The sequence below is a fragment of the Castor canadensis genome, chromosome 9 (assembly GCF_047511655.1).
Source record: "Castor canadensis chromosome 9, mCasCan1.hap1v2, whole genome shotgun sequence".
Taxonomy (NCBI): Eukaryota; Metazoa; Chordata; class Mammalia; order Rodentia; family Castoridae; genus Castor; species Castor canadensis.
In genome coordinates this window covers 31,282,321-31,309,393 of record NC_133394.1, presented here as the reverse complement: position 1 = coordinate 31,309,393, position 27,073 = coordinate 31,282,321, and the positions used below count along the sequence as shown (strand labels likewise).

The window sequence follows — 27,073 nt, the reverse complement described above, 5'->3', positions numbered from 1 at the left end:
CCAAAAAATGACTTCGAAAAATGACTACAAAACCTACTTTTACCAACACTGTCATTTCAAAAATACTTCACATCTTAAGTCAAAACATATACACATTTTGGATTATGAAGTTATGCTTCTCTCCTAAATTGTATGTTGAATTCTCTAGACTACAGATTCTCAAAGCTTCTTTATACTAATAAAAATTATTGAAGATCCCAAGAGCTTTTGTTTATATTATTTCTATTAATATTTAACATATTAAAAATCAAAACTGAGACTTTGAAAGTCTCAGTAATTCATTCAAATATAACAATTATAAAGCTATTTTAAGTTAACATAATTTTTAATGAAAAAATCACTATTTCCAAAATAAAACAAAAAAAAAATCAAGAATGGCATTGTTTTACATGTTTCCAAATCCCCGTAATATGAGACTCAAAAGAGCTCTGCTTCTGTATTCAATCTTTTATGTTTTGTTTTGATTAAAAAAAAACAAAACAAAAACTGGCTTACATGTAAGTGTAGTTAGAAAACAAGAGTACTTAATAGCCTTTTTAGTAATTGTGGATATTTTGTGACAATACATTAAAACTTTACAAGTGGTATTTCTTTAAATGTTAGCTGTGATGTGAAATTTGGAACAGTTTCAATGACTATTTCCAACTATTACAAGAATATCCATTGGTTTCTGGGCTTAAAGGCATGGCTCAAGAGGTACAGCACTCACGTAGCAAGCATGAAGGCCTGAGTTCAAACCCCAGTACTGCCATAAATAAATAAAATCCACTGGTCTCTTGCATTTATGTATGTGAGAAAATTATTACCTTGTATTGGTCATTTTAAAATTAGGTAACTGAGGTATATATATCTTCCAAATGTTGACATATATCATTGCATACTTTTGACCTCCTGGGTCCCCCAATGGGATCTTACTTCAAATTTTGAGGTTCATTTTTTCTTGTTGAGGGTAGGGGTGCTGGGCATCAAACAAAAGGTCTGGACAAAGACTCTATCACTGAGTTACATAATAGATTTGTTATATTGCTAGCTCAACAATTCTAAAAATGTGATGGAATCCCCTCTCATAAAGTAGGAGATAATTTACTTTCTGGGAAAAAACCAGATTTAAAAATTCCTATCAAATAATCAAGTAATATAAATATCTTCAGTTATGCCCAATAAAGGCTGTATCTAATGTAGTGATCCTAAACCTATTCTTAATTAAAAATCCCAAGTTATAGCTCACAACCAATATTAACCAAGGTTAATATTTTCTTGGGGGGGGGGGAACCAGATCGTTTAGAGAAATTGGTTTTTTCTAAAGAAAAACTATACCCATGTGTCTCTTGTCTTCTATGAACTAAACAAGTTGTAGAAGCATTGTATCTCAGAAATACCTGTTCAGCCATAGTAAGTAGATATGAAGATACTGTATGTTATTTGTACTTATTGTATTAAAAAATTTATAAAAAATAAAGTATAAGTAATATATATACAGTATCAAATTATAGCAATTCATCAAAATTATCAGTCAACACATTATAAAACCAATTAAGACCTACTGAGTACTGTGTGCCATAAGTGCACTACCTTAGGTAGCCTACACAAGCCTGAGGCAGATGATAAAATACTCTTGTACTCAGTTTTTTCATCTAAGCACTACCTATTAGATCTCCTCAAAACCCTAATGAGCTATTATTTGGCTCCTTTTACTCTTACATAGTTTACAAAAGGAGGAAAAAGGAAGTGAAATAATTCATCCCAATGTCACAGCCAAGATTCAAACCAAAGCACACTGAACTTTGACTCCAGGATGCATCTCTCTGATCCATGTGCCCTACTGCTTCCCTGGTGCACTTCATAAGTACCCATTTGTACATTACCATGTTAGATTCTACCAGAGAATACTTTGAAAATAAACATGAAAATGTAATGTATTACATTTATAAAGAAGAATGAATAAAAACAGTTTAAAGAAATAGTTTAAAAACTACAAAATAAAGCAATTCATTGTGTCAAAGTAAACATGAACCACTGATTTAGCTGGTCATAGGTGGTCACAGCTTTATGACCTTTCATACACTCAATCCTAGTTTTTTTCTTTGAACTGAGGCCTCATATCATTGAGGACATGTCTCCCCAGATACCTCACCATCATGACAAACTAAGCAGATCCAAAACTAAATATATCACCTTCTCTCTAAATTAACTCTTCTCCCAACTTGCTTTCTAACTTTATCAAAGGTACCTCTGTCCTGCTCTGCAGACACCTATATATTGGCAGCTAGGTCCTTATTTTTTTTCTTGCCTTCATCTCACCTCCAGAGGTCTGAACTTGACATTCCTCTCATCAGGTTTCACTCTACATGTCACCACTTCATTCTACCTAAGTCTTCTCTCTTTCTTAATTTTTCAGGGTCATTCTTCATCAATCCACCTAACATTAACAATACTACTCACAATCTGTAATAATGCTTTTTAAATTATTAGCATACAGTCCCTACTCTACTATATGGATACCTTGTTTATTATAGCAATTGTACACCTATCACCTAGCACATAGGAAGGGTACACTAAACATGAATTCTTTATTTTCTGAAAGCTGTACAGTTCCCATCTTTTGTACCATATAATTAAAGGGCCAAAGTGTACCAATGGGGAAGGGAAAGGAATTTTTTGCGGGGGGAGAGGTAGTGGGCTTGAAATGGGGGCCTACACCTTGAGTCACTCCACCAGCCCCAATCCCCTTTCGCCTTTTTTTGGTGTTTGGTATTTTCGAGATAGGGTCTCGAGAACTATTTGCCCAGTCTGGCATCAAACTGTGATCCTGCTGATCCCTGCCTCCTGAGTAGCTAAGATTATGGGCATGAGTCACTGGCGCCTAGTGGAAAGGAAGTTTTATGTGTTAATTATCTACTGTGGACTCCCTATTATCAGAAATATAAGTACAGAATCTTAAATTTTAAGACAGGACGAGATCAAGGAATCTGATGTAAGCATTTTTTGTTTGTTTTTTTGAGATAGGGTGTCACTACGTATATAAGTCCAGGCTGGCCTCAAACAATCGTCCTGCCTCAGACTCCTAAGTGCTGGGATTACAAGCATGCCCTGTCACTTAAACATTTAAGAATATAAAATACATAACTAAAATCTATGTAGAACAACCCATTTTGAAAAATCCTAATATGTTAAAAAAAATCATTCAGTTTCTCCACGGAAATAATCATTTGCTTATCATTTGCTTATTAATGATGTGAAAACTTTTTTTGGTAAAAGTTCATTAAAGTTCTCATCCAGAGACAAATGAAGATAAATTAGATTTGGAGCATGTTAAAGGAACTAAGAGGTAAGTACTTAAAAGAAATCTTACTGTAAATCCATTTATAGAATAAAGTGTTAGAATATCCCATATTGTGACTGGAGTGGTGACTACATAAGTACATCAAAACTTATATAATAGTACATTTAAAATCCATCACCTGAGTGTATGTGAATCAAATCTCAACTTTTAACAATCACACTGGAAAAAGAAAAGGACTGGGGCAAGAACTCCCTTCCTATAGCCTCAAGCTTAATTGTGGAGGAATTCCAGTCACAGAGACACTTCCAGCCTTTTTCTACCTCCACACTTGGCAACTGTCCCTCACCATTCTCCAAGACAGGAAATTGGTGGGATTAATAAATTAACAAAGGGTCATGTTGTGGTGTGTGCCTAGAGTTCTAGCTACTTGGGGGGCTGAGGGAGGAAGATCATTTGAGCTCAGGAGTTTGAGAGCAGCCTGGGCAACACAGTGAGAACCCCATCTCAAAAAGTAAACAGAAAGTTGGATAAATAAAGAGGAAACTGGATATGCATTTCTCCACCCCTCTGGGTTCTGTTCCTCTGTACCCTTGGCTCTCCAGCTGAGCCAGTGAAAAATTTTGGAAATAAGCAATTCACTAGTGAAGTATTAGCAGTTCCATGGGACTATGCAAACAGTCTTTCGCTGTATATTTTACCTATGAAAAAGCATGCAGTAAATTCTAGCAGATGATTCCTTGGTTTACATCTTCAGTGGCTCTGAACTTGAATAAGGAACAGGGGGCATGATTTTTGGACTCCTTTACACCATGACAGTAAATCTCAGTTGTGACTCCATACCTTCCAAATTTTTCATGCAAGTGCCTACTTCTGTATTTTGTTATTTACTTATAATTTAAGACGCTGAATTTTTTTCTAATGAAAATTTCTCAGCCTTTAGCTGGCAGTAAGGCTTTAAATAGAGAAAGAAATGGATAATTTCCTCATGAGGTTTTAGTACAAGCTTTTAAAACTTGGGGGATTTTTTTTTGGGGGGAGGAGGAATCAAACCCAATGCCTTGTGCATGCCAGATGACTGCTGAACCACTGAGTTATACCCCAACCCTCAAAACATCATTAAGAGTAAAAATAAGTTTTTGCCTAAAAAGAATCTCTTTCCTATAAGACAATATCCAATGCCACTTGTCTTGTAAAAAGAAGACATCTTCAAAGGGCTGAAGTCAAGTTGAACTTGGCCATTAATTCTGAGTTTCCTACTTCTTAACTAATTAATTCCTCCCAAAGCCACACTCAAACCAATTATGACCATCAAAATTACTCTATCAGTGGTCTCCAATGTCTAGAGAAAGCCAGTGGTTTCTCCTCAGTCTTCTTATTCCATACCTATGCAGCAATTAACTCTTCTTCCATCTTTGGTAAATGAAACATGAAAAGGCCGGCCTCTAAGCAATTGTTTTTGGTCTTCTTCCACAGCCCCTCTTCCCATCTCCCTTCTTATGTTAGTGTGACTTCAGTGATGCGCAGAGCTGCCTCCTATGCCTAAATCAGACACGCATGTCCGTCAGAGTACGAGGGTGTGTGCTGTCTTCCCTCTGTCCAAGGGATCTACCCATTAATGTAAAGAGCTGCCACATCTCAGGCCTTATTACACGAAGATAAAATCTGACTGCAACTTCTGATATCTCTCGTCAGCCAGCTCTCATTCCAAGTGTTCCCAAAATCCCTGTTAAGGACATTAACAGCTATACTTTCCTGCTAGAGCTTTCAAACAGCCGCACCAAGCCCCTCTTATTCCCACACCATTAGGCTCTTTATGTTCTGCCCTCTCCCTTCTGTAAATTAGAAACTCAAATTATTTACTGGCCAATAAGTCTTTATAACAATGAAGAGTTTTAATAAAACCTAAATTTTTACAGTTATCAGTTCCTCTCTTAGTATCAATCTAAGAAAAATGGAGAGAAAGTGAAGCCATTTTAACATTTAAATAAGTTGACTAAAAAGTGTATGAGATCACTATCATCAAACATACTTGACTGTGAGCAAAAGATTGCCCCCAAAGGGCCTGTCTCAACATGAGACAGTGTCATGGTAAGCTAACTAAATCCTGCATTGTTTGCTTTTGGTGGGGGGCTGTTTTGTGTTTTGAGACAGGGTACCACTATGTGGCACAAGCTGGCCTCAAACTCAGACTCTCTTCCTTTATAGCCTCCAGAATGCTAGGATTACAGCTGTGAGTCACCATGCCCTGCGAATCCTGAATTTTGGGGGAAGAGGGCAGTACTGGGTTTTGAACTCAGGTCCTCAACACTTGCTAAGGAGGTGCTTTCTACGACTTGAGCCACGCCCCCAGCTCTTTTTTGCTTTATTTTTCAGACCAAGGTCTCATATTTTTGCCCAGAACCAGCCTCAGACCACCATCCTACTATCGCTGGCCTCCTGTGTAGCTGAGATTACAGACGTTCAACATCATGCCCGGTTTATGGATGAGGTCTTGCAAACTTTTTGCCTGTGGTGGCCTTGAACCACAATTTTCCCAATTTCTGCTTCTAGAGCAGCTGAGATAACAGGCCTAAATCATCGTACTTAGCCCCAAAATTCTTTATGCTATTTATGTATCATATTTTACAATTTATCTTTTTCACATCATCCAGAAATGGCTCAAGGTTATAGGATCTCAAACATTACATTTCAAAATTTTAATCAATTCTGTCATTATACCATATGCTAGTAAGTGAATGGGTGAGTAGACAGAAGTGTGTTTGTTTTCTTTGGGCAACTATACTGATGAAAGAAACCATAGAGACAATTGTATGACTAGAAGTGATGACTGGACTTACAGAAGTTCAAAACCTTTTCAGCCCCTTTCAAGTATCATGATTTTTTTTAAATAAATCTATAGCCACTCATTACCAGCAACATATTTAAAAAAGAGACTGAGAATTTCTTGCCATTGAAGCTAATATAATTTGCTCAGAAGTATCTAGTAACAAAGGTTTACTAGCATATTATCTACATAGAAAGTAAAAATTTCTGAACTAATGTGATTTTGGAGCACCTAGAATATAGTCAATGCAGGAATGAAAGAATTTCAAATTTTTCTCAAAATGGCATTAACTCACTTTGGTGTACCTGGCTTAAAGGAAGTAAGAATAATAACAACCTCTCTTGGATATTGCATTCACTCATCTAGAGGGTTTAGTATCTTAACAGAATGAAGCCTGTCAAGTAAAGTAAGAAGAAATAATTGTTTTGGTTAGCATGACAAGTAGAAAAGTACTATTTTTTTAATTGTAATTTTTTCAGTTTTCCTACATTTTTATGCAGTTTTCTGTTTTACTTTGTTTCAAATATGTTTACCAGAGTTGGTCCTTAGCCAGTCTGAAACCAAAAACCAATTAACAACTTGTCCTCTCTTGTATTCCATTAAAGTATACGTGAGAGGGAATTTTTTTTTCTTTTAATGAATATCTGTTAATCGAGGAACTCAAAGACCAAAGGATGATTTGCATCTCCTCTGATTATTACATCCTACCTCTCTCTTTAAAAATAGTCTTAAGTTTTCTAATTTCCTTTCTAATGATAGAATGAGCACATGATGACTGTTTCTGAGTCTTGTGGAACCTTAGTTTACCTTCTCAACTTCTTCTACCCATTCAGGATAGAACCTCAGAAACACGTTCTTCCCAGAGCACACAAAGCACTCTTTCAAAATCTCCAGCGGTTTATTACTACATAAAGTCCATGACACTTCACATTAAAAACCAAGAGCCTTGACTAATATTATGGCCTCACCTCTCTACTTGGTCACATACCTATGTGTCAATCCCACTAGACTGCTGGCTTTTTTCCCAGGTACCCCTCCTTTTTACAATTGTGCAAGTTAAACTCTTCCTGCCTCAAATGTCTTTCTGTGCATTTTCCACCGACAGCATGACTATACACTATGCCAAAGCCAGAGACTCTTAGATGAAACCCTCTCAACACCTTCCTTTTCCAGGCTTCTATATTTTGTTGGTAACTTACTTATGGCACTGACTTCATTGTTTTCTATGTTACGACTGAATAATTTTTAAGATTTCATGTTTTTTCTCATATAATCATATATAGATATACTGGAAGTCTGGGGAGCTTTTCTAATTAAAGTGGGATATTATACACTTTTCTGTACCTCAATTTTTCACTCAGTAGTAACTCTAATAAATCGCTCCAAGTCAATCTTTATAGCTCTAACTCATTCTTTAAATAACTGTGCCATACCCAGCACAATTTATCTAGACATTCCTTATGTCTAAGTTTTAACTTTTCTGTTGAGTTTTCCTTCACTTATTAGTAACAATAAAATAAATAATTTTGTACATGGACACAATACTTTTAGTTTTATAGGACAGGTTACCAAGAATGGATTGCTAGATCCATTCTAAGTATTTTCCATTTTTAATTTTGCCTGACAGCTTTTCAAAAAGACTGAATGACTTTTCCCTTCAGCTATCCACTGGAACCATTCTTTCCCCAATATCCTACCTAAAAATAACTATTATGACTCTATTTCTTGATAGTCTGATGAACTTAGAGTGGTATGTAATCTTTAATTTTAACTTTTTTAACCACTATAAATGTCAGCGTCTTTCATATGGATTTGCCTTCATATCTTCTGCCTAGTGCTCAAATAGTTTTGTGTGTCTCATTCTCATTGTACAGTATACAATCAAACGTGTCTGTCAGCTACATAATTTTCCCCCTAAAAACCTCTCATTAATCTACTGGTTTCATTTATGATGTCTTAGGGGCTGGTGGAGTGGCTCAAGTAGTAAGAACGTCTGCCTAGCAAGCCTAAGACCCCAAGTTCAAACTCAAGTACAACCAAAAAATAAAAAGATAGGCTTTCATTTATGGTGTTTTCCCTTAATTTTCTTTTATAGCATCTGGGTTTCCAGCTATGGTTAAGAAATCCCCTTGGGTTCCTACAAAATACCTTGATTATCTTGTGATAATATGAATCTTTTAGTTTTTACTTGTCTTAAATTATATATTCCCTAAGATTGAAGTTTACTTTTATTTTCTTATGCATTCAGAGATTTAACATTATACTCCTTTCCCACTGACTTAAACTACCATCTTTGCCTCTTATAACAGAAGTGCCTCTTCTGTGTGATGACCTTTGTCTAGTTTTACACAAGCACCATGTTGATAAAATTGCACAGCAAATCCCGTTTTCTCCTCTCTGGTAAGGATGGTCCCAACACTTGCTCCTTCCCACTTAACTATTCAGATTTTTTTCTTCTGTAAGTCTTTAAGATCATTTCATCTGATCATTCGAGTAAATGACTGAGTGAACACATGAATAAATGAACAAATAGATAAATACTCCCCCGGATTTATAACTGGAACTACATTAAACTTCTCCTATTAATATAAGTGTTCTTTTAAAGTCTCCTGAATTTTGTATGCATACAATTATCAGATGACCAAATACAGACCAAATTATCCCTCTTTTCTAATGTTTAAGCCAAGTAAGAAAACAGTTTTAAACTTTATTAATTCATGACCTACTAAGTTAACTGTCTTAAGTTAAATTTCATACAGAAAATCTTCCCTTCTGCTTTTCATACCAGTGCAACCATCCACAACATGCTGAGGATGGAGGAACATACCCCAATGATCAAACAAACAAAACAAAATTTATTTCTCAGCAAGCTAAAAAGTAAATAGAAAAATCAAGCCTCTCTTTATTGCTCCTGCTGCTATGGATGCTTGCTGTCAAAATCTCAGATTGGGGGGGGAACCCAGAAAACTGAAAGCTTAGAAAAAGTAATTAAAATTTAATAGTTTATTATTACTGTCATAATTATTGCTTTGTCACATAATAAGAACCTTGAGTATTAAGGATAATAATGAAGCTAATGGAACAGGCAGTTTTCTTTAGTTTCCACAACTAAGTTCCACAGAAGCACAGTCTAACGGTCTAAACATGTGTACTGAGTATACATCTATCCCCATGACTTAGAAAAGATATATCTGAACAAAAATGTTACCGTTCAAAGTAAATGTGGGCAATTTTTCTTTAAAAGGACAACTCAGGCAGTATAGGGCAAGCAGGAATAGCTATAGTATTTGAAGAAAAACAAAATTAAGAAAAAAATTAAGAAACACAAACTGCCCTTTTTAATGAACACTCCAAACTAAGTATCATAAATTTATTAACTTTTAACTTGCTTATTTATGACCCATTCATGCACGTGAGCTTTGCTCCCAGTGTGGTTCTCCAGGCTGCAATGACCTTATAACTCTGTGCCAGTTCTCTAGTCATCCACACTATCTACGGGGTACCCTTTTCATTCCATAAGTTGATCATAACCACACACTTCATTTCACTTACCTCTCTCACTCCAGACAAGACTAGCTTAAGATTTCATAAAATGTAAGGTTTTGGATGAATTTAACCAACCTCTCCTAAAAGTAAAGCAGTTTGAACTCTCTATGCCAAATGAATTTCAAAGCTTAAGTTCATAAGTAACTTCGTAAATCTATTCAGGATATGATTTTTGAAGAATCTGAGTTATTTTTCTGCATTTTTTCGTTGCGTTTTACAGTTCTAGGTGCATAAAACTTAATGTACTACTCTTGCATAGGAAATTCTGGGATAATCACAATGTCCTCTGTAGGGAAACAATCCAATCCTGACATTCCAACATTACTTTCTCCGTTACCGGCACCTACATCTTCTGTTACAAGTTACGGGGTAAATGGACACGAATAACAAATTCTTTTATTAAGATGGCCTTTACTGATTTCATTTCACTACAAAGTTCTGCAGGGTGGGCGCAGTGGCTCAAAAGCCTGTAATCCTAGCTACTTAGGAGAACTGCCATTCAAGGTCAGCCCAGGCAAAAAGTTTGCCAGATCTCACCACAACCAATGGCTGGGCACAGTGGTGCACACTTGTCACCCCATGTTACAAGGGGAAGCACAAATAGAGGGATCATGATCCAGGGGCTGGGGTATAAAGCAAGACCCTATCTCAAAAACAACTAAAGCAAAAAGGGATGAAGGCATGGCTCAAGTGATAGAATGCCTGCCTGGCAAGACCAAGGCCCTGAGTACAACCTCCAGCACCACCAAAAAAAAAAAAAAAAGAAAAAGAAAAAAAGTACCTCTTTAGTTCAAGAATCTCATAAAAACCTTCTGAGAGTTATTTTTCATTCTTATCTTCTTTTGGGGGGAAAGGTGAGGCAGTGGGTATTCAGGGAGTGAACTCAGAGCCTCGTGCTTGCAGGCTTGAACCTTCAGCCCTCATTCATTCTTAAATTGAGTTAAAACTCTATTTTAGTTTGCACCAGAAACATTATAGTCTTACTAGTCATGTTTTATTAGAGGGTCAAGACTCTGATAAATGGAGTTTACAACTACAGTATTAAACCATAATGCATAATAGGAGCACGTTTGTTAAATTATTGCACACAATGTCAAAAGAGCTTCTCGAAGGTCTTTTGAAATAGAACAGTGAAGTTCTGTTTTATAGCTGTCAAGTATAATTTTACCATAGAACATGACAGAAATTACTAAGAAATCAATACATTATTTTTTTCTTAATTACACAGTGATTCAAATGATACTCAGGCTTAATTAATTCTTTAAATGAGAATTGAACAAGAAAAATAGTAGGGTAACGTCATCTCCTCAGTCTCCTAAATGGACAGATCTGAGATACTCTCAATCAAATAGTGATTGTCAACACCCAAGTATATAATACTTCTAATAGCCCGGGTATTATAAGACAATGTAGAAAATCAGTGTAGATAAATCGACAAAGCCTGATGGCGTGTTAAACAATTTTAAGAGGAAGCCAAGATCTATGCTGGAACAATGTTGGTGAAAATGTAACCTGTCAATTATAAATAGTTTATCTGTTGAAAGAATTGTTTAAATGACCTCCTCTATACAGAAGAGTACATCTAGAAAATGCTAAAAGGTAGAAAGGATATACTATCAAAGTTCACTTTTTGTACAGGTGAGCTATCTATTCACAATACAGAGAAACTCTAGAAACAGCTACTTGAAACATATTTGCCCTGCCTAAAAGTGCCTACAAGCCAACCTAAGACCTCCACAGCTATCAGTACTCTATCACCAGGATTATTCCAGAACAATGTGATTTTAGGCCTCATTTTATTTATCTCTAATAATAAACAGGGCCTCTATTAGTCCCCATTTTATTTATCTCTTAGCTCTCACATTCCACTTAGCTCCTGAGATTAGTATATTGATCTTAGACTTACTATCCCAGCTGTGAGCTTCTACTCCTCCCAATGCTACCCAAGTTTCTGCCTGTGATGCTTTGGCTCCTGACATGTAACATTCAACTGTAAAAGTTATCCTGCCTCTAAGTTCTGCCTCATACTCTGGCATATGTCTGACAGTGGAGGGAAACAAGACAAAGAAGAGATAATATAATTCCAGTATAAGGAAGTCTTGCCTGAAAATGGATGGCAATTTTTTTAAATTAGATAAACAAAAGTGTTAGGGGTTATCTACTTAGACTTCTAAACAATCTTGAACAAGATTCTTTACCACAACATATTCAAAACTGTAACTGACCAAAAAACTAGGAAGAAAAGTAAGGACCCCACTTTATAACATTTTATTATAGAAAGTTAAAAGATTGACACTTAAACCCTAAATAAATGGGTTTCTTTAGCTAGAGAAATATTTCATTAAGACTGGCGCAAAACAGTCTCACTCATAACCTAATAAATAACATGGAAGAGATAATATGCACTGAAATTTATAAATTTTGAGATTACACCAACTTTTCTGGGTAATAAAATGCCAACCAGAGAAAAATTATATGCACAAGTAGTCATAAATGTGACAGATGAGTTTAACATAGTCATGTGTTAAACAATACATTAAGAATTTAAAGAATCTAATTAAAAAAATACTGTCTGAACTGTCACTTATGAATCCAGAAAGGAAATACTGTCCCAACTCCTTCCTACTCAGCCTACATGATTTTCTCCAGCACCAAACGCCTGCCAGTCAGGGCTTCCACCAAATATCCCACCCCTTTTCCCCCTTAACTTATGTGGCAGTTCTATATAGATGCTTAGTTCAGGTTACTGCTGACTGCACCACCTCCTCATGTATGGCAAGCACCCAGAGCTGCTCTGTCCCAAACTGTACAGAGAACTGTGCTGAATTCCTGCAAAAGGCCTCTCTAGCTCCCATCTAGCAATAGCAGTAGCTGCACTTCTGCCTCAACTTCCTCTGCATATCCAACCTGTGTGCCCACCCAACAACATCAGCCTGCTTGTTCTGTAAAGAATTGTTTCTGCAGGTCTACTGACCACGGACCAGCTCTGCTCTGGATAACTCAAGGAACTTCTATGCTATCCAGAGGGTCGATACTACTTATTTTGACAAAAATCTGCCCTTCCAAGAAAGTTTCTCCTTCTTTGGACTCACTGCTTCAGGCCTACATTACCCTTGAGAGTTTGCTGTTCAGTTTTCATACTCACTCTCCTATTATTACTTAATAATTTTACTGTAAATGTATCCTGTTTAAATTATTGTGTGCTAGAAGACAATTTTCTGTAGACTTCTTGGCATTCCTGCATGGTTTGGATCTTTTGAGCAAGAGAAATTGGTAAGTTACAAAAAAAGACAAGTCTCCCTCCCTGGAGCTATTCCAGGTTGGTAAAAAAAAAAAAAAAATCCCCTTCTTTCTAGAGATTTGATTTTAGTTTATTTTTAAGGCAATAAACTCAGAGATGCCATCTTCCTCCCCAGGGAGGATTTGTTAATTCTAGAGTAAGGTAAGAGGTATGTGTTTCTTGGCTGGGTAGGTGTGCCAGCAACACTACATAACCTTCCAGTCTCATAATTCTAGGGTTCCTCTCCTTCAGTGCAACCCTGCTACATATGCAGCACTGTACAGGTAACATCAGGTTCTTGACGCATTGCCAAATTGAGATTTGGGCTTGGGGAATAAGCACAATAAACTCTGTTTTCCAATATATAGACTTCATGTTTTCTGTCGGAGTCAGTCTTTCTCTCTCTCTCTCTCTCTCTCTCTCTCTCTCTCTCTCTCTCTCTCGCACGCACACACACACACACAATTAATTTAACATTGTATGGTTTGCATTCTGCCTAGACCTAGACTGATAGATCTATAAATAGCTTTCTTAAAAAAATGAGAAGTTATGTGAGAAAAAGGCTAAGAACGTTATACATGAGGTAGCTAATAAGATAATCTCAAAAATTTCTCAAACTTCTATTTATCCCAATATCAACTAAGTGCCTTCTTAGCACCAAACATTATACTCACTGCTAAACAAACATCAGTACAACACAGCTCTGTCCTCCAATTTCTCACAATATAGAAATTACCTTTCAGGTTTAATTTTACTTTAGAGGGAATTACCTTTGCAAATCCCAGTTCACTCCCAGAAGCAATCACTGTCAGAATTTCCTCACGTACCCTCCAAGAGGCAGTCTGTGCATGTGCACACAGGTACACACACACACAAACCTCAGAGCATAAGTAATCCAAATGTGCTTTATCATGACAATGATCTTAATTTAAAAGTGCCCATTCTTTGAATTGTTATTTGAGCAAATCATTACACATGTATGAAATCCCTTGGTAAACTGATGATAAAGTATTATTTCATTCAGTAGTAATCAACCTGGAAAAACCATCATCTTCCAAGAAGATGGCAGAAAAGATATGATTTTAAATAATTTTGTCAATATACTAACGTGAAGCTGTTAAGTTTAACATTAAGTTAGCTCAGAATTAACTAAATTTAACTAAATTTTCAGTTAGAAAGACCTGTATAGATATCCTTTTCTTTATTATGAAGCTTTATTAGCCTCTTGTGTTTCAATTAAAAATATATAAGCTTTAGTGGTAACTATCCTTTTTAAGTGTACTGGGTAACAGTTTTCATTAGTCAAACAGTAAAACTTACCATAAAGCTATGGTGAAACCTGCAGTAATGTTTCAACATATTTATTTTTGCCCTGGCTGCTAAGGCAATCAACTAATTATTCTTCAAGGGAATTATTGTCAGACTAGAGAACAAGTTAAAAAAAAACCATAGGGGAATGCTACTTAGTGGGTAAAATTCTCTATTAGGCTATCTTTATTTGAAACTACTAGAAAAACAACATTTATCCAGCAGGTAGTTCTCACTTTGATGCATTGTAATAGCAATCTGAGAATTCTTACTGAGAATATGTTATCTTTTAGGTAGCTGTTTCAATTGTTGTTATTATATAACAAATCACCCCAAACTTACCGGCATGAAAAAACAAAATTTATTTTATTATGCTCACAAATTCTGTTAATTAGGAGTTCACAGACAGCACATTGAGGATGGCTAATTTCTACTCCACAAGGTGTAAGCTCTACATGCAGAGCCTGGAAGGCAAGGGGTCTGGCAGTGACTCGATTTGAGGCTGTGGCATCATCTGAATCACTCCCTGGTTCATTTGCTCACGTTGGTGACTAGTAGGGAAGGACTTGAAAAGCAGGACTGTGGTCTTACTACCTGATATCTGAAACCTAGAACTTTCCCACAAAGGCTTGGCTTCCTAACAACATGGCAGCCTCAAGGTACTCAAGACTTCTCAGGACTTTGTGCAGGCCAGTATTTTCAATAAACAAGGTATTAAAAACATTCCCTGTTAGACCTAGACTAGAAAGTCACACAGCATCACTTCTGAGGCATTTTACTGGTTAAAAGCAAGTCATTAGTCATAAGCATGTAAAAATTCAACAGGAGAATTGGACCCTAACTTAGTAGGGGGTAAAGAGGGCAAAGTTGCAAATTCTAGAAGACTGAGTGGAACAAGAGGTTATTAGGTGCTCGATCTTTGGAAAATAAAATCTTGTTAATTCTCAGCATGGCTTGGTTAAAATAGTATAATAAATAACATTCTTTGATTGGTTTTATTTCTGAACACAAAATAGTTTTCTACAAATGATTGTATTGCCAGCTTTAGAAATAGAAATTAATATTTATTTGGATATGATTCTATGTAATATCTATAACTTTCCTGTGAAATTAGTGCTATTATTATCTGCTATTCATGGAAGTTGAATTCAGAAGCTGAATAATTTTACCCAGAATTAAGTGCCAGAGCTGAGATAAATGCAGAAATGTTTTCAAAGTCCTGGTCCTTTCTACTGTAGAGGCAGTCAGCACTTTATGCAGTTAAATGAAACACACATCTGACGCAGATCAAAACCGTGCAAAGAAAGGACTGTCTGTATCTGGCTCTAGACACAAATAAGCCCTTCAAACATGAATTTATCCAACCCTGTTAGGTAACAGCTGTCTTACATATCTGAATATGTGACCTAAGAAAATAACAATGAAAAGAATCGGGTAGCAGTCTGTGCCACAATGTATCTCAAGGGGAGTTCAATGCTGGATACCTACTCTTGCTTTCAAGTAGGTGTTTAATTCAGGAAGTAAGTTCTAGGGGAAAAAAAAATCCAGATCATTACAAGTAATGAACACTTGTACATGCCAGAGAATCTGTACTCGGTGCTAGAAGAGTAAATAGTGATTTATCTTTCTATTCAAAGTCTTAAGAGTCCATTTTCTCCTCTGAGGAGTAACATTATGGCCTTATCTGTTTCTATTATTCATTTCTTTTCTATTATTCTTTATCTACAGTTAAAGTTTGGGCTTTATAAAAGTAGAAAATGTGGCATCTTGTACTCCTTGTCACTTTCTCTAATGCCTAATATGGTAGTCCTGTCTAGTGTTTCTGGTTTGACTGACAGTCCTCATATAAACCATATAAAAACCAGAAATGTGACACGAGGGACAGTTGTTATTCTCTTGCAGCTTAACACCACACTAGCCTTCCCCAAAATGTACTTTTGCAACTAAAAGGGGATTAGTCAGCTCATATAAAGTTTTTCTTTGCTCTGATTTTATGGTGACTATATCTTATAATTTTATGAAAGTAACTCAACATTTACACTTATATTTCTGTGAAGCATAAACACCTCAATGCAAGTTTTGCTTTTTAAAATAATGATCAGTCCCATCTTTTTCAAAAGAGTTAAAGGTAATAGCTTTTCAAACCTGATAGATTATCTTAAGATAGTGTGGGTTTCTCACAGCTTTGAAAGCAATTTTTTACAAATGCATAATGATTCCTGTTTTGCTCTATGAAAAAGTTCTCACCACAAATCAAGGGAATTTACTAGTCACCAGAAATTATTTTAAATAATTTTCACATAGATATAAATACTTAGAATTTAAATTATTTTAAATTTAACATTTCATAATATCATTTTGCATAGTTGATAAATCATTATTTAAATATTTTTATATAATTCTTGATAGTAAATACTTTCTAAGATATAAGAAAATAATACTTCCTAGAAACACTCTATCAGCTCTGTTGTACTCTGATGACCTTCTGAAATGCCATGCCACTATTTTCCCTAAAAGAATGTATTTAATAATGCTCAACAGGCAACAATAAGGAAAGGAAAAATACAGGTCTTAGTTTGAAGTAAATAGTTCTTAGCAGGTAACTGAGCTTGGAGACTTCCATGTTATAATTTATGTCAGTTCCATGAGATAAGTCTTTTCCTCCCTCCCTTCCTTCCTCCCTCCTCCCAACTCCCCCCTCCTCTTTCCTTCTTCTCTCTCATATCCTATATCATTCTGGTCAATTGAAAATTCAGTTTAGCCATGATTGATGACTACATATTATAGGTAGTTAGCAGCATTCAAGTTGTATGATTTAATTTTTACAACTTCTTAATTTTAAAATAAACATTAATTTTCAAGCAAGGATAATAAATTCAACTTTAACACAGTTTTCAATACAATTAATGCTTTAGCAATTCAGAAGCAGTAACAAAAACCTCAGATGTTGCAAATTCAAATAATTCCATGGTTCAGACAGACAGTATCAATAAGTAAACTTTATAGGATATAAAAAATGTTAGAAGGGGTATAGAGTTTTCCATTAATTCACTTATTTGAACAAATCTTTGCTACCAGTTTGTTCACAGTGTGTGTGCGCACATTTGCCCAGTCTGAAAGAGGGATTCTTTACTCAATTCTGATCAATGTGCCATGCACATTATAAAATGTGTGGCAAAATCTAGTTTTCAAAGACATTTACTGTTTGATCAGAATAGCTGAAGGCATGGTTTTTATTGAGAAAATTTCATTTGTGCCCTGAGCCACTGGGCTTCTATGTGATAAATCCAGTCAGCAGATCATTTCTCTTTCTGATGGAGATGCATGGAACTGACCATGGTGAAGTCAGAGCCAATGAAATTCACCGGTGACAGCACTAGTTCAATGACACATAATGGATTAAAACATTTTTCCCATAAAAATCCTGTTGATGAATAGAATGAAGGACCACAGGTTTTAAATATATTTTTACAAACTTATTCAAGAAGCCTCATACTGTCCCTCATATATTTTTGACACCTCAGTTGTAACATCTCAGCAGATTCTACTTCAGATTATATTGAATATTTTCTCAACTTTGAAAATATTCTTGCCTATTATTGTGCAACATAAACAATAAAAATATAAGCAAATTCTTCAGTCATTTGGAATTGACTTCTTGAAAAAACAAGCAGTATCACTAATATCTATCTGTCAATCAATTTATAAAGAACTAAGGAAGGCCAGGTGTGGAAGACAAATTTTTGGACTTTTCAAAAAGAAGTCAGCATTTCATTTTGACTATCATATCAAAGCAAGAAAAGCGTTCGAATGGCCCCCAACTTATGATCTTTCACTTCTACAATGGTGCACAAATAGCATGCACTTGGAAGGTATCATGCTTCTAGTTTCGGCCTTTCCTAGGCTACTGAACCTCAGTACAATAGTCTCTCTTAATGCCAGGCAGTCATAGTGAGCTGACACTCTTGCAGAATGGTTACTTACGATGCATTGTTACTTATGATATTTTCAGTTTACAATGGGGTTACCTCTCAAACCACAGTAACCTCATAATAGGTTAAGGACCACCCTTTACTTTAATTGTCTTGATTTTAAGACATTTACAGTGGTGTGTGGATTATTTTGTTACTGAGTTGGATGGTAAGCCATTGATTATATACTGACATGGTAGCTATGCTAGAAAAACAGAGTACACATCAATAGTACCAGACTAAGCATTCATCACATTTCTAACTCACTGGGAAGCAATCATCACAGAACTGAGAAAATAAAAATGAAGTATCTCATCACAGCAGCATTTCCTCATGAAAACACAAAGTGAAAATGAAGCTGCAAACCAAGTAAGGTTTCTGAGTGGCTCGTTCATTATCCAAGCACAGAAAGCCACTTACCCATGGTGAGTTAATTATGTAGGCTATAAATAAGGCTACTGCCTTTCATCAGGCCTGGTCATACATGCCTGTAATCCCAGCACCTGGGAAGCAGAGGCAGGAAAACTGCAAGTTGAAAGCCAGCCTGCACTACAGAGCAAGACCCTGTCACAAACAAACAAAAAGAAAAGAATAGCTTTTCAGTGAGACTAGCTACTCAAAATTAGGACATTGAGAACAATATCTAACTGCAATTTAAAAAAATAAGGCAAAATGTTTTCAGATTTTCCTCGGCTTTGTGTGTGTGTGTGTGTGTGTGTGTGTGTGTGTGTGTGAAAAATGTTTCAAAGCTGAAATTCACCAAATTGCATTATAGACCTACATTAACAAACACCTACAATTAATTCTGATGAGAGCATAACTTTGAACTACCAACAAGTGAAATGCTAATCCCTGCCAAAAGAATTCCAATCTTTTTCTTATTCCAATAAGCTATGTTCAATTGATGTTATCATGTTTTAAATTCAGTCCAAAAATTGCAGGTATCTGTTTTCTTTCATCTTATATTTTCTTTCTTTTCTCTGGAATACCCTTGATTTTGCCTTTTGGCCTGCAAAGCCTAAAATACTTACCATCCGGCCCTTGACACAGAAAGTCTGCCAGCCCCAGCTGGATGCTGGTGGATTCCCAGTGTAGCATCACCTGGGAATGTGAGACTAATGCAAACTCTCAGTCTATCCGTTCCCTATTTAATCAGAATTTCTGAGGGAAACTCAGTAATTTTTTTAAACATGTATTCCAGATGACTCTCATGCAAACTAAAAATTGAAAACTACTACTTTAAACCAGAGTTTTGGAGTATTCTGCTCTCTTGGATAATTATTTTATTCTTTGAGTCAGTAAACCAGGCAATGTCACTCAATTCATAGAGCTATTGAAAAAATTCATTTTAAAAATGTATAAAGTATAGCATGATAACTGACATCAGTAATTCTTAATAAACTGTAATTATTAACTCAATGGTGTACGAGACTCCTTTATTGGCCTGTGAGATATGATTATTAAAACTTTAGAATTTTTATGTGAGTTATTAAAACAACCATTATTGAAAATTAAATTGTAAACATTTTTAATGAGTTATATTGAGAGGTGTTCATATTCAAAACATCATTAATTACTTTGCTACATTCTATTATCTGTGCTCTTGAGATTCTTATGCCTATATGGTTGATATACTGTATTATGGTGTTCTCCAACACAATTCAGGAAATTGACAACCACCACAAATCAGGAGTTTTTGAAAAAGGCTACACACTTCAGCACACCTCTGGTTGTCATTGTTAAAAATTATACAATAAATTCAGTTTTGAACTCACTAAGTTTGAATTGATTACACATTATATAGACATTTAATAATCTCCTAGCTATAAAGATGTAGCCTAAATAATTGATAGGTAGGGAGATAGATAGATAGATATAGATACCAGTAGGTACCTAAAGTCATTCTGTGAGGAAAATAGAAAAAAATCATTAGAAGGTCTTTGGAACTTACAAGTACAGCTAATCATAGTTAGTAGCTCAATTTATCACTTTCCTATCTTTTTCCTTGTTTTTAACTCCTGGAATGCTTCTGTTCACAATTGTACAAATATAAATAGAAGCAATGAAAAAATCCAGCTTCTCCGTCTTAGCCACCATTAAGAAATGGCTTTTAGACCATTTATTTAGACAAAGGTAACAAATTGGTGCAAACTCTTAAGATGCTACCTCAAATACAGATTACCATTTCAAGACTGAAGAAAGACAACTTACATAGTTGAATATAAGACATCAATGATACCTAGACAATTTCAAACTTTAGTTTCAAACAATCATAGAATTTTAGAATCAAAATAGACCTTTTCTAGAAGCAATGGTTTGAATATTTTGTTCTGTTCAAAACTCATGTTGAAACATAATCCCCAATGACAGGTATTACAAAAATAAAAATCACACTGTCCTAAGTCATAAAGACATAAGAAAGTGGACTGGTAAAGAAATGTGAGGCACTAGGGTGAAATTACAAATTATTCTCAGGCAAGAAAACTGCGTGTGCCGTTCCCTCTAAAATGTAATACATGGAAATGTGTAATGGTCCCTCAACAGACAAGTCCAATCTCTTCTTCAAGCTTGGTATTTAAGATCTTCCATTATCTGATGGTTATTATTAATACTTTTTCATCCTGTTATCCACTATTTGCTTATCTTTTGCCTAGTCAAACATAGCTATTTAATCCTATGCTAGAAACTTCTTGAATGTTCCCCATCTATCTTCAGGTATATTTCTCAATCCCCCATTCTGATTAACAGAAGCTTAACTGAACTTTGGAACATTTCTTTAAAACCTTCTCTCTAGCCCCAGAATCTGTAATATATGCAAGAGTCTTTTATATAATTTATACATTTCTATTACAGTTATTTGTGCCATAGTGTTCCTGCTAAGATTATAAGAAACTTGAAACATGAATATCTTATTTATCTTTGTCTTCCTACAGTACAGTTCATATGGTTGCTATTCAATAATAAATGTTGTGATAATAAAATATGTACATAAAATAATAACTGTGGTCCACAAGATTATAAGTGAATTTTCCTTTAGTTTTTTGTAGAGAAAATCACTACCACAAGACTCTTTTTTTAAAATCACATTATTTCTTGAGTACACATTAAAAAGTGATTTTTCCCTCCTACTATTAACCTGTACTCAGGACCTTCAGCTTATTGAGCCTGGCATCCCACCTCTTGATGCCAAATCAGTGTGTCTTATGAATTGTCATAATAACTTCCTTGGCTCAGATATAAAACTATTTACAAGGTTTCAATTTTACATTATTGTACCTATTGGTCATACACAAAACCACCTTATCACTGAGAATGGCAGTTTAAAAGAAAATGGCTTGCCTGAGATTGACCTAAAACCCGTAGCTCTAAGACAACTGAGTGGTGTTCTGTTGTTGGTTTTTAAGAGAAGACAGGCCATACTACTTTACAATCATCTACCGACCCAAATGTCTATTCAGACCCTACACATGCAGGTGCAAAAGGTGAAAATAATAGGTAGTTGTAAGAATTAATTTTCCAAAGATTTACTGAATGCCTACGATGTGTACAGCACTGTGAGATAAACAAAAATTAATACATAAATTTCATCTTCTGGAACTCAAGAGTAAAGGCACAACACGCACAAACAACTCCATTAGGAAGTAGATTATGTAAGTGCCAAAAAGCTTCTAGCCAGGCAAAGAGTACTATGAAGAAAGATTACTCTAATCAAAAAGTTTCTGAGAAATGAGAGATGGGTTTCTACTTTAGTTTTTTTTTAATTTCAATCAAGTACTAGCATTTAAGATTTTCAAGATGATCTTTAAATGGATAAATTCATCTGTTTAGGTGCTTTTATTCAATAGTTTTGCAACAGAATTGGATTTTTTTCCCAATTCTGATTCAACATTTAAGTTAAAATTTCAGTTAAATGGATTTTTTTAAGCTCACCTTGAAAAATGTATTTTACAGGCCAAACTTATCACCTATAATTAAGAAACTCTGTGCATGTTCAAAGGAGACACGGTATGTTCAATAACCTGATTTAACATTCATAAAAAATTCTAGTCCTAGAGAAAGCATAGACGCATACAAATAAGCCACCCTCTTTTTACAGAAATTTGCTAGGCCTATCAATAGTTCTCATATTAAAAGGGAAACAAGTGATAATAAAATTAGGGCCATCTCCTCCTGCAACACTATGATCTTCCCACCCTGTGGCCAAAGGTCTGAATCAGAGCTTGGAGCATTTGCTTTCCCAGGAAGCTCTCCAGCATCATTTCTAGATTTAGATACTTCCTTGAAGGTTCTGAGTTGCCGTGACCCAACTCTGGAAGTACTGAGCACTGTATTGACAGATGAAAGGACCACTCTCATCTCAAGCTTAAAATAGGAGTGAGAAAAGTCCGAGGGGACGAATGCCAACAGAACAAATTAAAAAGAGAGGAAATGATAGGAGTGGAAGCAAACCAGAGAACATGTCGAAGTAAGGTATTCCAAGTCGCTACTATTAAAAGAAAGTTTTGGCTTTAATTAATTACATTACAGAACTCATCAGACGTTTTTGTAATTACTGAGCAGTTAAGAAACACATGAAAAATCTTAGGTTAAATGATGCTCAGTTTTAGAAAACGATTTGCTTTGAAATATCTCATTCAAATCAGCCTTTTGAGATTAACTATAGATACAATGGAACAAAAATCAGATTATGCAGATTTAGGCAGAGGGAAGCTGGGAAGGAATAACTAGCATGCAAATTCGGTAACAATATGTTACAGGGTGCAAATTCCTGCTACAGTAACCAGACGAAGGCATCAAGAAAACGGATTGAGGACTGGAATATTGCAGTCACCCAACACCAATTCAACAGCTAGCGGCTCCATGCCGCCTCGCGTTCCTCATGGCCTCTGACAAGTCATCATTTCAACCCAGGAGGCTGTCCCTTCTTCCCCAAGGGACAATAATTTGCGTGCAGGTTGTAAAATCGCCCTCGCAAACTACTTGCTCGCACTTCCCCGCCCCAAAAGGAGTGGTCCCCAAGATAGGGAGAGGTCGCCCGGATAGGGAAGGAAGTTCCACCAAGTGGTCTTTCTGCCGATCGGACCCGAGCCTCGAGCCCGGCCGACACCGGGCCTGGAGAGGGACCGGGGCTGGGCGGCGGATCCGAGCCCGAGAGGCACCGGCAGGAAGAATGGAGGAGGGGAGGCGAGGAGCGAGGTGCGGGCGGCGGTCCGGCCCCGCGCGCGGCCCGACCCCACCCCACCCGGGCTCGGGACCCTCCCAGCCCGGCACCAGGCGTGCGTTCCGCGTGCGCCGATTCTCCCGGGCCGGGGAAAGAGCCACGATCTCGCGCCCGTGGGTCGGAGAAATCCGGCAACTTTGCGCGAGACACGCTTCCCACCCTGCAGCTCGCTGAGAACGAGGAAAATGTCAGGCGATGACGGGGGAAGATGACTTACCCATGTTCCCCCCAAAGGGTGAGGACCGGCAGGGCCAGGCGAAGGTCTTCGGGGCGCGCGGCGGAGCTGCGTCCTCCCTCTACCTCCGTCTCTCCCGCAGCCACGGAGGGACGCGGGGGGCGGCCGCCGGGGAGGAGCAGCTGCTGCTGCTGCTGCTGCTGCTGCAGGCGGCGCGGCCGCGGCGGGGACGAGCGGCGGGAGGCGGGGCGGGGCGGGGCGGGGCGGGGCGGCCGGGCGCAGCCTGCGGCGGGCGCGGCTCCGTGGAGCGGGAGGGCGGCGGAGGCGCCGAGCCGTCCCGAGCAGCGCCGGCCCCAACGAGCAGCCCGGAGCGCCCCGCCCTCCCGGCCGAGCATGCTCCGTGCGGCCGCCTCGTCTTCCCGTGCCGGGGGAGGCGGAGCGCGCGGGTGGGCGTGTTTGTGGGCTGGCTGCGGCCGCCGCGGAAGAGCCTGATGGCCGCCGTCTGAGGTGCAGAGAAGACCGGGATCGGGGGCAAAGGCCCAAACCTCTGCGCAGGCTTGCTGTCCCACCGACTCCGCCAGCCCACGCCCGGCACACGGGTGCGCGTTCCAGACTGCACCGACAGGATTTCTCGAAAAGCCGCCGGGCCGCCTTAGATTGGGCTGGGGTGGTAGGGAGCAAAGCGGACCTCAATACGAAGCTGGAATGCAAGTGGGTGACGAGGCTAGCGCTCCGGGGGAGGCGGGGGGAAACACTTGAGGACGCCTGCTGGGCACTGGAGGGGGCGGGCGTGGCACTGGGACACTTGGCTGACCCAGCTGTAGTCAGCTTAACCCCAATACAGGTGGAACGAGGAGTGTCGTGCCCCTCCCTCCGGGAGGGTCGCGGTCTTACGTCCCCCGGAGGGCGCTCCAAAGGGCCTCAGACCCGGGTGCCGTCGGGCTCCACCCTCCGCGACGTGCCCGCTCAGTCCCGCACGTCTGGGCGCTGGAGGAACGGGATTGTCAGACCCGAAGTCCGACCCAGGTGGCCCCCGCCCCCGAGCTAACCCCGCTGAGGCTGCGCGGCCCGAGGGCCCCGCCACCTGCTCGGCGGACCAGACCACGCACCGGCCTTTCGAGGGCGCCTTCGCCACCGGGCATGCGCGGGACGCCCGGGCTGCTTTTTTTCTCTGCACTGGAGAGTGGAGAGAGGAAGCCTTTGGTTTCTTGTCACCCGGGTCTTGCCCTGACCCCACTGGGATGGGGATCTGGACAGTCTCCCGAGGCTGCTGCGACCTTATCGCATACCTGTAGGGCGCGGTCAGCAGTTCAGCCCCGGGGAGGAACAACAGCTGAACCCCGAGGTTTCAGTCCCCTTTTAACTTTTACTCTACTAATCAGATGTTTTTTTCCTTCATCTGTGCTCACTGTTACATCAGATCAGTATCAATGTGTATGACAAATATTGCAAACAAAAATTACAGGGCCCCTATTAAGCAGGGAGATTGTATGTGATTTATCTGAAATAAAAAGTGCAACATGATAATTAGAGATTCGGTAAAACACGAAAATACTTTTACAGAAGTAAAAAAAAAATGGACTTTTTTGATGCAAAAGTCAAGTAGGCACCTCGCTTTTCTCTTATTTAAGAGAGCCCTTCCTGTTTACCTCAAAATCATCGTACAGAATTAATTTCCTAGGATTACCACAAACTGAGTGGTTTAGAACAACAGAAATTATGGACTGAGTTGTGGAGACCAGAAGTCATGTAAGGCAGGGCCCGGAGCTCCCTCTGAAGGCACAGTAAGGAGCTCTCAGGCCTCTCTCTTGGCTTCTGGCAAGTTCTTTGGCTTGGGGCAACTTGACTCCAGCTTTCACATGTTGTTCTCCCTATGAACTTTTCCATTTTTATGACCACAGTCATGGTGGATGGGGGGCCCACTACTCCAGTATGACCTCATTGTGTCTTCGGTGACCCCATTTCCAAGTAAGATCACATTCTGAGGTGGTGGGGATTTTAGAGCTTCAATATGTGAAGGGAAATGAGGTACAATTGAACCCTTAAGTCACCATTGCAACTTCCACTTTACATACAATCTGCCATGATCCACATAAAATTTTCTATGTCTCTCGTTTTTGGTGCCGCTTAACTTTAATCGCTGTCTTCCAGATTCTCACTTTCACTTGCTTTAATTTTCTCGCTATTCCTTCTCTAATTAAATTTTTAAAATAATTTCATGGAATCAATCCTTTTTCATTTGAATATATGAATTGAAATTAGAAACACAACTAAGTGGCTTTGTGACCTCCCACCAGGCATTGGTTTGAGTGCCCTCTTCATCTAAAATCCACAAGCCATCCCTTCTGTCTTCAGCCTTCTTATCAATGGGAATCCTACAGCTTACCCTGATCCCCAGTGCACTTATGCATAACCATAGTGAGACCCCATACTGACTGGTGCACGCCGAAGTAGACCACTTAAAGTATGTCTACTGCTTGTATACCCAACTACTTCTCTCCCCTTCATCTTTCTTATCCTTTTATAGCAATGTAACATTTTTTTCATGTTTTTTTTATCAGAAGACCTTGCCTAGTCATCTAAAATTTCAACTTTCCCACTTCATATCCCCACTTCCATACTTTGTTTTTTCCTTAACACTTGTCACTAGGATGATAGATGCATTGTGCTTTTTGGTATCACTCACATTTAAATGTAAGTTCCCCAAAGTAGCAGTTTTTGTATTTGCCACTGTACCTCTAATACCAAGAACAATGCTGGTTCATACCAAATGCTTAATAAATTTTTCTGTGTGAATAAAAAGTCTTTTCATAGATTTTACCCTGAAAGTGGACAAGGATGATGTTATTTTTCTTAATAAACTCTAGCACCTTTCAAGTAAAATTAGTTAATAAATTCAGTGATGGTGGTGACAGCTATTCTCTGTATTGTTTCTATTTTAAACTATGAATGCTCTACTGAGTATTTTCATACTAATTCATTCACTCATTCTTTTCATAGTTTTCTTGAGTGCCTGCTGTGTGTCATGCCCTATGATAAGCATGAGGAACATATCAAAAACTGACCCCTACCCTCAAGCAAGATTATATAGTAGAAAATTTGTTTTGGTAATACTTCTTGTCATTGATCACAGAAATAGCTAGAAAATATCCTCTGATATCAAAGGATTCTTTCAGAAATCAATCTACTAATGCCTATGCTTCAGGTTATGCTGTGATCAAGGTTGATTAGGCTTGCTACCAAGTAAAGGAGGAAATTCTGGCCCCATGCAGAGATTTTCAAACTTCATCTATGACATATATTCACATGGTATCATAGGTATTTGAATAACAAGTTTTGCTGAAAATTGGTTTATGATTCACTAACTAGTTGTTATTTGAAGGAAAATGTCTATTAGGAAAGATCAGAAATGGCAAGGTTTACAATATAACTTACCTCGATGCATATAACCTCCAAGAAGTTAGA

The 27,073-nt window shown here is 38.0% G+C and overlaps 1 protein-coding gene across 4 annotated transcripts in view; it reads right to left on the bottom strand.

Moving 5' to 3' along the window:
- Positions 1–23,833, bottom strand: part of Rap1gds1 (Rap1 GTPase-GDP dissociation stimulator 1) — a 126,222-nt gene extending 102,389 nt beyond the window's left edge. For 2 of the 4 annotated variants that reach the window (XM_020185420.2, XM_074041406.1), the window contains exon 1: positions 23,651–23,832. In XM_020185420.2, coding sequence (XP_020041009.1) covers positions 23,651–23,654 — 4 coding nt within the window. In that variant the 5' untranslated portion in view covers positions 23,655–23,832. Of the gene's footprint in view, positions 1–23,650 lie in introns of all 4 variants that reach the window. The other 2 variants (XM_020185421.2, XM_020185422.2) reach the window with 2 other exon arrangements.
- Positions 23,834–27,073: the final 3,240 nt, after the last annotated feature.